Source organism: Mustelus asterias, chromosome 3 (genome assembly GCF_964213995.1).
Source record: "Mustelus asterias chromosome 3, sMusAst1.hap1.1, whole genome shotgun sequence".
NCBI lineage: Eukaryota > Metazoa > Chordata > Chondrichthyes > Carcharhiniformes > Triakidae > Mustelus > Mustelus asterias.
In genome coordinates this window covers 92226450-92239234 of record NC_135803.1, presented here as the reverse complement: position 1 = coordinate 92239234, position 12785 = coordinate 92226450, and the positions used below count along the sequence as shown (strand labels likewise).

Sequence of the window (12785 nt, the reverse complement as noted above, 5' to 3'; positions counted from 1 at the left end):
GGATACAAAAGAGTGATCTAGTTTGGACCAGGGAGCGGCGCGGGCTAATTGTTCCTTGTTTCTCGTTTCAAGGCTTCATTCTATGATCATCTTGCTGGTGCCAGTACAGAGCGAGATTGCGGGTTAAACAAAGGGAACCTGTCTCGGGGGCAGGGAATTCAGATGGTGTTCGTGGAAGTGGAAATGACTAGGGTTGGGAAGCATTTTCCGATCAGGGCCATTGTGATCTCCTGGACTCGTTTCGATCGCCTCAGGGGGTCGGAGAGGAATTTCCCAGATTTTTTTTCCCCATATTGGCCCTGGGGTTTTTCACTCTGGGTTTTCGCCTCTCCCTGGAGATCACATGGTCTGGAATGGGGGGGGGGGGTGAGTTAATAGGTTGTAATGAACAAAGCATCGTAGCTGTGAGGGACAGCTCGGTGGATAGGATATTGGTATGTAGATAGGCTGGAAAATTGGGCGGGGATCCTGGATTCAGGATTCAATCCTGGACCGGGGAGCGGCGCGGGCTTGGAGGGCCGAAGGGCCTGTTCCTGTGCTGTATTGTTCTTTGTTTGTTCCTATTTTTGTTACCAAAGTGGATAACCTCACATTTATCCACATTATATTGCATCTGCCACGCATATGCCCGCAAACTCAGCCTGTCCAAATCAGGCTGAAGCATTTCTGCATCCTCCTCACAGCTCACCCTCCCACAAAACTTTGTATCATCTGCAAATTTGGAGATAATACATTTAGTTCCCTCATCCAAATCAATATATAATGTGAACAGTTGGGGTCCTAGCACAGATCCCTGCCGTACCCCACTAGTTACTGCCTGTCAACTGGAAAAAGACCCATTTATTCCAAATCTTTGCTTCCTATCTGCTAACCAGCTTCCTATCCATCTCAAGACACTACCCATAATCTCATGCACTTTAATTTTACATAGTAGTCTCCTATGTGAGACTTTGTGAAAGCCTTCTGAAAGTCTAAATAGACCATATTTATAAATTCTCCCTGGTTAACTCTACGAGTTACATCCTCAATGGATTCCAGTTGATTTGTCAAGCACCATTTCCCTTTCATAAATCCATGTTGACTTAGATTATACCACTGCTTTAAAAATGCTGTGCTATGAAATCTTTGCTAACGGATCTACAACTTCCCCAGGACCGACATTAGGCTCACTGGTCTACAGTTCCCTATTTTCTCTCTACTTCCCTTTTTGAATTGTGGGCTTACATTAGCTACCCTCCAATCTGTAGGAACTATCCAGAGTCCAAAGAATTTTGGAAAATGATCACCAACGGATCTATATTTCTCGGGCTGCTTCTTTAAGTACTTTGAGAAGAAGATTATCAGGACCTGGAGATTTATCCGCCTTTAGTCCTATTAATTTCCCCCAAACCATTTCTCTACGAATACTGATTTCCTTCAGCTCCTCACTAAAATGTGTGTTTCTTAGAACTTCCGGTACATCATTCATGTCTTCCTTGGTGAAGACAGAAGCAAAGTACAAATTTAGTTCCTCAGCCATTTCTTTGTTCCCTGTTATGAATTCTCCTGTTTCTGACTGTAAGAGGCCTATATTCGCTTTTTCAAACTTTATTTATATACCTATAGAAACTTTACAGTTTTTTTTATGTTCCCTGCTCGCTTACTTTCATACTCTATTTTCCCCCTCTTAATCAATCCCTTGGTCCGCCTTTGCTGAATTTTAAACTGCTCCCAATCCTCAAGTCTATTGCTTTTTCTGGCCAATTTGTATGCTTCTTCCTTGAATCTATTACTATCTCTAATTTCCCTTGTAGGCCATGGTCTGGCCAGTTTCATTTCTACTCTTGCCAACTTTTGAAGTAGCCAACTTTTGGAGTTCACCTATTCGTGCCTGCCATTGCTTGTCCACTGTCCTTCCTTTCAGTAATGTTTTCCAGTCCATCATAGCCAACTCATGCCTCAACACATCATAATTACCTTTATTCAGATTCAGGATTCTGGTCTCAGAATCGACTACTTCACTCAGCTCCAAGGGTTCTCTCACAACTAGATTGCCAACTAATCCTTTCTAATTGCACTACACCCAGTCCCTTGTTTGTTCCTCAAAGTATTGGTCCAGAAAACCATCTGGTATACACTTCAGAAATTCCTCCTCTATTATACTGTGACTGATTTGACTCCCAATCTATATATAGATTAAAGTCACCCATAATCATGGATATTCCTTTAACACATGCATCTCTGACTTCCTGTCTAATTCTTTTCCCAACATTACCACTACAATTTGGTGGTCTATATACCATTCCCCCATGAATGTTTTTTTCCCCTTAGTGTTTCTTAACTCAGTCCATACAGATTCCACATTATCTGTGCTAATATCTTTCCTCAATATTGTATCAATTTAATCAACAGTGCAACTCCACCACCTTTTCCTTTGTCTGTTCTTCCTAAACACTGACTAGCCCTCAATCTTTAGTTCCCATCCTTAGTCACCTTGGAGCCATGTTTCCATAATCCCAACTGTATCATACCTCTTTACATTTATCTGCGCATTATCTTAGGTGTCTAGATCACCAACAACCTGTCCTGGTCCCCCCATGCCGACATTATAGTTAAGAAAGCCCACCTAAGCCTCTACTTTCTCAGAAGACTAAGAAAATTTGGCATGACGGCTACGACCCTCACCAACCTTTACAGATGCACCACAGAAAGCATTCTTTCTGATTGCGTCACAGCTTGGTATGGCTCCTGCTCTGCCCAAGTTCGCAAGAAATGACAAAAAGTCGTGAATTTAGCCAATCCATCACGCAAACCAGCCTCCCATCCATTGACACTGTCTACACTTCCTGCTGCCTCGACAAAGCAGCTAGCATAATTAAGGACCCCATACACTCTGGACATTCTCTCTTCTACCTTCTTCCATCGGGAAAAAGATACTAACTTCTGAGGTCACGTACCAATCGATGCAAGAACAGCTTCTTCCCTGCTGCCTTTAGACTTTTGAATGGACCTACCTTGCATTAAGCTGATCTTTCTCTACACCCTAGCTATGATTGTAACACTAAACTCTGCACTCTCTCGTTTCCTTTTGTATGAATGGTATGCTTTATCTGTATAGCGTGCAAGAAACATCACTTTTCATTGTATGCTAATATATGTGACAATAGTAAATCAAATCAAATAATTCATCCATTTCATTTTCAAAAGCTCCAGCTAGTCCTTTTAATGTTCCTTGCCCCTTTTTTTTTTACTGTGTCAACTGTTTCTGGCCCTCGATTTCTCTGCCTATCACTTTTATTCTCCTTGCTGTCTTTCCCCCTTGCTCTGGATTCCGCCTGCTCTGAATCCTTACATAAGTTCCCACCCTCCGCCATATTAGTTTAAACCCGCCCCAATCACTCTAACAAGTAAACCCCCACCCCAAGGACATCAGACCCGGTTCTGCCCAGGTGTACCCGTCCAGTTTGTACAGGTCCCACCTCCTCCAGAACCAGTCTCAATGCCCCAGGAATCTGAAACCCTCCTCTTCACGCCATCTTTTCAGCCACATATTCATCCTATGTATCCTGCTGTTTCTACTCTGACTCGCATGTGGCACAGGTAGTAATCCTGAGATTGAGGTGCTATTTTTCAGCTTGCTTCCTACTTTCTGCTTTTAGGACTTAATCCCTTTTTCTACCTATGTTGCTTGTACCAATGTGTACCACGACAATTGGCTGTTCACCCTCCCCCTTCAGAATGTCCTGCAGCCACTCCGAGACATCCTTGACCCTAGCACCAGGGATGCAATATACCATACTGGTGTCTATTTTGCGGCCACAGAAACGTCTACCTATCCCACTTCAGATACCAAAATGCTGTGTGCTATCCGAAATCGGACCCCAGGACACCGTGTGCTATCCAAAATCGGACCTCAGGACACCATGTGCTATCCAAAATCGGACCCCAGGACACCGTGTGCTATCCGAAATCAGACCCCAGGACACCGTGTGCTATCCAAAATCGGACCCCAGGACACCGTGTGCTATCTGAAATTGGACCCCAGGACACCATGTGCTATCTGAAATTGGACCCCAGGACACTGTGTGCTATCCCACATCGGAACCCAGGAAACCGTGTGATAGTCATAGAGATTTGCGGCCTGGAAACAGGCTCTTCGGCCCAACTTGTCCATGCCGCCCTTTTTTTCTTTAAAGCCCCTAAGCTAATCCCAATTGTCCGCATTTGGCCCATATCCCTCTATACCCATCTTACCCATGTAACTATCTAAATGCTTTGTAAAAGACAAAATTGTACCCGCTTTACTTCTACCTCTGGCAGCTTGTTCCAGACACTCACCACCCTGTGTGTGAAACAATTGCCCCTCTGGACACTTTTGTATCTCTCCCCTCTCACCTTAAACCTATGCCCTCTAGTTTTAGACTCCCCTATCTTTGGGAAAAGATATTGACTATCTAGCTGATCTGTGCCCCTCATTATTTTATAGATCTCTATAAGATCACCCCACAGCCTCCTACGCTCCAGAGAAAAAAGTCCCAGTCTATCCAGTCTCTCCTTATAACTCAATTCATCAAGTCCCGGTAGCATCCTAGTAAATCTTTTCTGCACACTTTCTAGTTTAATAATATCCTTCCTATAATAGGGTGACCAGAATGGCACACAGTATTCCAAGTGTGGCCTTACCAATGTCTTGTACAACTTCAACAAAACACTCCAACTCCTGTTTTCAATGATCTGACTGATAAAACCAAGCATGCCGAATGCCTTCTTCATCACTCTGTCCACCAGTGACTCCACTTTCAAGGAGCTATGAACATGTACCCAGAGATCTCTTTGTTCTGCAAGTCTCCCCAACACCCTACCATGAACTGAGTAAGTCTGGTTCAATCTACCAAAATGGTTCAATCTACCAAAATGCATCACCTCGCATTTGTCTAAATTAAACTCCATCTGCCATTCGTCAGCCCACTGGCCCAATTGATCAAGATCCCGTTGCAATTGGAGATAACTTTCTTCACTGTCCACTATGCCAACAATCTTAGTGTCATCTGCAAACATACTAACCATGCCTCCTATATTCTCATCCAAATCATTAATATAAATGACAAATAACAGTGGACCCAGCACTGATCCCTGAGGCACACTGCTGGTCACAGACCTCCAGTTTGAAAAACAACCCTCTACAACCACCCTCTGGCTTCTGTCAAGAACAACAGATTTATTTGGTAGCACAAGCCACTAGCTTTCGGAGCGCTGCTCCTTCATCAACGCCGGCATCTGCACATTCTGTCAAGAAGCCAATTTTGTATCCATTTAGATACCTCACCCTGGATCCCGTGAGATTTAACCTTATGCAACAACCTACCATGCGGTACTTTGTCAAAGACCTTGCTAAAGTCCATGTAGACAACATCAACTGCACTGCCCTCATCTACCTTCTTGGTTACCCCTTCAAAAAACTCTATCAAATTTGTGAGACATGATTTTCCAATCACAAAGCCATGCTGACTGTCCCTAATCAGTCCTTGTGTCTCTAAATGCCTGTAGATTCTGTCTCTCAAAATACCTTCCAACAACTTACCCACCACCGACGTGAGGCTCACTGGCCTGTAGTTCCCAGGCTTTTCCCTGCAGCCCTTTTTAAACAAAGGGACAACATTTGCCACTCTCCAATCTTCAGGTACCTCACCCGTGACTATCGATGATTTAAATATCTCGCACATCGGACCCCGGGACACCCTGTGCTATTGCAGGATGCAGTGTATTATCCTGCATCGGATAGCACGGCATCATGTGTTAAACGTCAGTACAGTCTATGACCATGATGCTATTTAATATCCCTTTTGATTTTGCATTGAGTTTCAGTATTGTTGCAATCTACGTGAAATTTCTACTTTATAAAGATTTGTATTCATATAGTGCCCTTCATGACTAAAGGAGATGCAAAAGCATTTTACAGATTTTTAAGTGCAGTTACTCTTGTGTTATAGTGTGCTACATAAGTATGAAATTGTTAAGAGTCTGAATAAAGAAACTTTGAGTGATATGAATAGTTAATTCCTGGGACCCATTACCTATTGCATTCTTAATGAAGTGCCTGTGTTTTCAAGTTTCTCTACTTCTTCAGGCCCAACACATTACAACCCCTGCAATCTGAAGCATAGGAAACACTGGGCTATGTTTCATTGGCTGTAGTGAAGCACGTTTACTGAGAGCCTTCACACTATTGGTGCCAAGATAATGACTCAGTAAAATAACTGGCAACTAACAGGTATAAAGCACTGCGTCAATGGGCAGTTCTCCACAGTACTCACCATTGCAGTAGCTGCAGCCTGCTTGGACTCACGGGTCAAATGGGAGAGCAGACCTTCAACTTTACCCAGCTCCTCCAGGCTGATATAATCTGGGTCTGCACAGGAAGAAACAAAGGGACACTCGGTCACACACATCCTGAAACAAATCACATAAAAAATAGTCTTAACAGAAGAAAGCCAGAAAATAGCTTAAAACTTCCAGAATTATTCTTATTCAATAGTTTCAAATCATGGTTACCAATGATTGTGGGAATGGGCAGAGTGATGTCTGACACAAAGTGAGGTCTGGTGCAGAGTGGGTAATGCACAGAGTGAGTCTGATACACAGTGAAGTCTAATACAGTCAGAGTAATGGACAGAGTGAGGAACGGACAGGGTGAGGTCTGATACACTGCTCTCCCATTCTTTCTCACTCGCTGTTGTAGGTAAAAGATACCTCTGAGACTGTTAGTGAGTCAAAGTACAGTGGCTTTATTACAAAAGCTTTTGGGAGAGATCTGGCACCTAACAGCGGTTTACCAGATTTCTCTCTGAACATAAATAAGTGTGGGTATTTATACATCATGGTTCCCAGCACCAGTCACGACGCAAACTCTGGTATCAGTCAGGACCCGCAACGCTTCCGACTCCAGTCACGGTGCAGCCCCCGGCTTCAGCCAGGACCCGCAGTTCGTCTGGCAGCTTCAGTCATCGGTACAGTCACGACCCACAGCTTTTCCGACGGCTTTGGCAGCTTCTTCATTGAAGTAACTGGCGTGGTTGTGGCTGTCCCAGCAGGGATATGGTCCAAGTGCAGGTCAGTGGGACTAGGCATAAAATGGGTCGGCACAGACAAGAAGGGCCAAAAGGCCTGTTTCTGAGCTGTAATTTTCTATGGTTCTATGGGGTCCTCCTGTCAAACAGCCGTTATCGCACTCGACCATCTGCAACTGTTTAACTTATGTTCAGCTAGTACAAACAGGTAAGATTTGCAATGTCTGCAAAATAACATTCACATTTAACTTTATGGAAATGAAAGTTAAAGAATGAAAGACATGAACAAGTAAGGAAAACATGAATAAATAATTTATATTGATGCTAGGAGCAGTACAAGCCTGGGGAGATCAGCCATGAGGAAGGGTTATGTTTGTGATATATTCTAGGTACAAAATTCATTAACCCTTTCCCTTCTTCACTCGCCTTCCTCCCCTCCCTCCCATTCTTTCTCGCTCGGCCGCCCTCCCATTCTTTCATGCTCGCCTCGCGCCCTTTCTCGCTCGCCCTCCCTCCCTCGCGCCCTTTCTCGCCCGCCCTCCCTCACACCCTTTCTCGCTCGCCCTCCCTCCCTCGCGCCCTTTCTCGCTCGCCCTCCCGCCCTCCCTTTCTCGCTCGCCCTCCCGCCCTCCCACTCTCGCGCCTTTTCTCGCTCGCCCTCCCTCCCTCGCCCTCCCGCCCTTTCTCGCTCGCCCTCCCTCCCTCGCGCCCTTTCTCGCTCACCCTCCCGCCCTCCCTCCCTCGCTCGCCCTCCCGCCCTTTCTCGCCCTCCCTCCCACCCTTTCTCGCTCGCCCTCCCTCCCTCGCGCCCTTTCTCGCTCGCACTCCCGCCCTCCCTTTCTCGCTCGCCCTCCCTCCCACCCTTTCTTGCTCGCCCTCCCTCCCGCCCTTTCTCGCTCGCCCTCCCTCCCGCCCTTTCTCGCTCGCCCTCCCTTTCTCGCTCGCCCTCCCTCCCTCCCGCCCTTTCTCGCTCGCCCTCCCTCCCTCGTGCCCTTTCTCGCTCGCCCTCCCGCCCTCCCTCCCGTTCTTTCTCGCTCGCCCTGCCTCCCGTTCTTTCTCGCTCACCCTCCCTCCTACCCTTTCTCACTCGCCCTCCTGCCCTCGCTCCTACTCTTTCACGCTTGCCCCACGCCCTCCTTCCCATTTCTTTCTCGCTCGCCCTCCCTCCCATTTTTTCTCTCTCTTTCCCATTCTTTCTCTCTCTTCCCCATTCCCATTCTTTCCCTCTCTCTCTCTCCCATTCCCATTCTTTCTCTCTCTCTCTCTCCCATTCTTTCTCCGCCCTCTCCCATTCCCATTCTTTCTCTCCCTCTCTCTCTCTCCCATTCTTTCTCTCTCTCTCTCCCCCCCATTCCCATTCTTTCTCTCTCTCTCTCCCCCATTCCCATTCTTTCTCTCTCTCTCTCCCCCATTCCCATTCTTTCTCTCTCTCTCTCCCCCATTCCCATTCTTTCTCTCTCTCCCATTCCCATTCTTTCTCTCTCTCTCTCTCCCATTCACATTCTCTCGCTCTCTCTCTCTCTCCCCCATTCTTTCTCTCTCTCTCCCATTCTTTTTCTCTCTCTCTCTCTCCCATTCTTTCTCTCTCCCTCTCTCTCCCATTCCCATTCTTTCTCTCTCTCTCTCTCTCTCCCATTCTATCTCTCTCTCTCTATCCCATTCCCATTCTTTCTCTCTCTCTCCCATTCTTTCTCTCTCTCCCATTCCCATTCTCTCTCTCTCTCCCATTCCCATACTTCCTCTCTCTCCCATTCCCATACTTTCTCTCTCCCATTCCCATTCTTTCTCTCTCCCATTCCCATTCTTTCTCTCTCCCATTCCCATTCTTTCTCCCTCCCATTCCCATTCTTTCTCTCTCCCATTCCCATTCTTTCTCCCTCTCTCTCTCCCATTCCCATTCTTTCCCTCTCTCTCCCATTCCCTCTCTCTCCCATTCCCATTCTATCGCTCTCCCTCCCATTTCCTCTCTCTCTCCCATTCCCATTCTTTCCCACTCTCCCTCTCTCCCATTCGCACTCTCCCTCTCTCCCATTCCCACTCTCCCTCTCTCCCATTCCCACTCTCCCTCTCTCCCATTCCCACTCTCCCTCTCTCCCATTCCCACTCTCTCTCTCTCCCATTCCCACTCTCTCTCTCTCCCATTCCCACTCTCTCTCTCTGCCATTCCCACTCTCTCTCTCTGCCATTCCCACTCTCTCTCTCTGCCATTCCCACTCTCTCTCTCTGCCATTCCCACTCTCTCTATCTCCCATTCCTACTCTCTCTCTCTCCCCCATTCCCACTCTCTCTCTCTCCCCCATTCCCACTCTCTCTCTCTTCCCCATTCCCACTCTCTCTCTCTCCCCCCCCATTCCCACTCTCTCCCCCCCCCATTCCCATTCTCACTCTCTCCCATTCCCACTCTCACATTCCCATTCTCTCTCTCACTTTCTCTCCTATTCCCACTCTCTCTCTCTCCCATTCCCATTATTTCTCTCTCTCTCCCAATCCCATTCTTTCTCTCTCTCTCTCCCATTCCCATTCTATCTCTCCCTCCCATTCCTTCTCTCACTCTCCCTCGCATTCTTTCTCTCACTCTCCCTCCCATTTCCATTCTCTCTCTCTCTCCCATTCCCATTCTTTCTCTCTCACTCTCTCCCATTCCCATTCTTTCTCTCTCTCCCATTCCCATTCTTTCTCTCTCTCTCTCCCAATACCATTCTTTCTCTCTCTCTCCCATTCCAATTCTTTCTCTCTCACTCTCCCATTCCCATTTTATCTCTCTCCCATTCTTTCTCTCTCCCATTCCTATTATTTCTCCCTTCTCTCTCCCATTCCCATTCTTTCTCTCTCCCATTCCCATTCTTTCTCTCTCCCATTCCCACTCTCTCTCTCCCATTCCCACTCTCTTTCTCTCTCCCATTCCCACTCTCTCTCTCCCATTCCCACTCTCTCTCTCTCTCCCATTCCCACTCTCTCTCTCTCCCATTCCCACTCTCTCTCTCTCCCATTCCCACTCTCTCTCTCTCCCATTCCCACTCTCTCTCTCTCCCATTCCCACTCTCTCTCTCTCCCATTCCCACTCTCTCTCTCTCCCATTCCCACTCTCTCTCTCCCATTCCCACTCTCTATCTCTCCCATTCCCACTCTCTCTCTCTCCCATTGCCACTCTCTCTCTCTCCCATTGCCATTCTCTCTCTCTCCCATTGCCATTCTTTCTCTCTCTCTCTCCCATTGCCATTCTTTCTCTCTCTCTCTCCCATTGCCATTCGTTCTCTCTCCGACTGCCATTCTTTCTCTCTCTCTCTCCCATTGCCATTCTTTCTCTCTCTCTCTCTCCCATTCCCACTCTCTCTCTCCCATTCCCACTCTCTCTCTCTCCCATTCCCACTCTCTCTCGCTCCCATTGCCATTCTCTCTCTCTCCCATTGCCATTCTTTCTCTCTCTCTCTCCCATTGCCATTCTTTCTCTCTCTCTCTCCCATTGCCATTCTTTCCCTCTCCCATTGCCATTCTTTCTCTCTCTCTCTCCCATTGCCATTGTTTCTCTCTCACTCTCCCATTGCCATTCTTTCTCCCTCTCTCTCCCACTGCCATTCTTTCACTCTCTCTCCCCCACTGCCATTCTTTCTCGCACTCTCTCCCATTGCCATTCTTTCTCTCTCTCTCTCCCATTGCCATTCTTTCTCTCTCTCTCTCCCATTGCCATTCTTTCTCTCTCTCTCTCCCATTGCCATTCTTTCTCTCTCTCTCTCCCATTGCCATTCTCTCACTCTCCCACTGCCATTCTTTCTCTCTCTCTCCCATTTGCATTCTTTCTCTCTCTCTCCATTTTCATTATTTTTCTCTCTCTCTCCCATTGCCATTCTTTTTGTCTCTCTCTCTCCCATACCCATTCTTTCTCTCTCTCTCTCTCCCATTCTTTCTCTCCCTCTCTCTCCCATTCCCATTCTCTCTCTCTCTGTCTCTCTCATTCCCAGACTTTCTCTCACTCTCCCACTCCCCCTCTCTCTCCCAATCCCTTTCTTTCTCCCATTCTTTCTCTCTCTATCTCCCATTCCCATTCTCTCTCTCTCACTCCCATTCCCATTTTTTCTCTCTCCCATTCCCATTCTTTCTCTCTCCCATTCCCATTCTTTCTCTCTCTCCCATTCCCATTCTTTCTCTCTCCCATTCCCATTCTTTCTCCCTCTCTCTCTCCCATTCTTTCTCACTCTCCCATTCCCATTCTTTCTCACTCTCCCATTCCCATTCTTTCTCTCTGTCCCATTCCCATTCTCTCTCTCTCTCCCGTTCCCATTCTTTCTCTCTCCCATTCCTTCTCTCTCCCATTCCCATTCTTTCTCTCTCCCATTCCTTCTCTCTCCCATTCCCATTCTTTCTCTCTCCCATTTCCATTCTTTCTCTCTCCCATTCCCATTCATTCACTCTCCCATTCCTTCTCCCTCTCCCATTCCCATTCTTTTTCTCTCTCTACCATTCTCTCTCTCTCCCATTCCCACTCTCTCTCTCTCCCATTCCCATTCTTTCTCCCTCCCATTCCCATTTCCTCTCTCTCTCCCATTCCCACTCTCCCTCTCTGCCATTCCCACTCTCTCACTCTCCCATTCCCACTCTCTCTCTCTCCCCCATTCCCACTCTCTCTCTCTCCCATTCCCACTCTCTCTCTCCCATTCCCACTCTCTCTCCCATTCCCACTCTCTCTCTCTCTCCCATTCCCACTCTCTCTCTCTCCCATTCCCATTCTTTCTCTCTCTCCCATTCCCATTCTTTCTCTCTCCCATTCCCATTCTTTCTCTCTCTCTCCCATTCCCACTCTCTCTCCCATTCCCATTCTTTCTCTCTCTTTCTCCCATTCCCATTCTTTCTCTCTCTATCTCCCATTCCCATTCTCTCTCCCATTCTCATTCTCTCTCCCATTCTCATTATCTCTCTCTCTCCCATTCCCATACTTTCTCCCTCCCATTCCCATTCATTCTCTCTCCCAACCCATTCTTTCTCTCTCCCATCCCATTCTTTCTCTCTCCCATTCCCATTCGTTCCCTCTCCCATTCCCATTCGTTCTCTCTCCCATTCCCATTCTTTCTCTCTCCCATTCCCATTCTTTCTCTCTCCCATTCCCATTCTTTCTCTCTCTCTCCAACTCCCTCTCTCTCTCCCATTCCCATTCTTTCTCTCTCTCTCCCATTCCCACTCTCTCTCTCCCATTCCCATTCTTTCTCTCTCTTTCTCCCATTCCCATTCTTTCTCTCTCTATCTCCCATTCCCATTCTCTCTCCCATTCTCATTCTCTCTCTCTCTCTCTCCCCCATTCCCACTCCCTCTCTCTCCCATTCCCACTCCCTCTCTCTCCCATTGCCATTCTTTCTCTCTCTCACCCATTGCCATTCTTGCTCTCTCTCTCCCATTGCCATTTTTTCTCTCTCTCTCCCATTGCCATTCTTTCTCTCTCTCCCACCACTGCCATTCTTTCTCTCTCTCTCTCCCACTGCCATTCTTTCTCTCTCTCTCCCCCACTGCCATTCTTTCTCTCTCTCTCCCCCACTGCCATTCTTTCTCTCTCTCTCTCTCCCATTGCCATTCGTTCTCTCTCCCATTGCCATTCTTTTTGTCTCTCTCTCTCCCATACCCATTCTTTCTCTCTCTCTCTCTCCCATTCTTTCGCTCCCTCTCTCTCTGTCTCTCTCATTCCCAGACTTTCTCTCACTCTCCCACTCCCCCCTCTCTCTCCCAATCCCTTTCTTTCTCTCTCTTTCTCCC

General features: G+C 47.2%; 1 protein-coding gene across 4 annotated transcripts in view; it reads right to left on the bottom strand.

The window, feature by feature from the left end:
- rnf123 (ring finger protein 123) overlaps positions 1-12785 on the bottom strand; it is a 406183-nt gene that overhangs the window by 24738 nt on the left and 368660 nt on the right. For all 4 annotated transcript variants that reach the window (XM_078209329.1, XM_078209331.1, XM_078209330.1 and 1 more), the window contains exon 37: positions 6294-6388. In XM_078209329.1, the coding sequence (XP_078065455.1) occupies positions 6294-6388 (95 nt within the window). The remainder of the gene's footprint in view (positions 1-6293; positions 6389-12785) is intronic.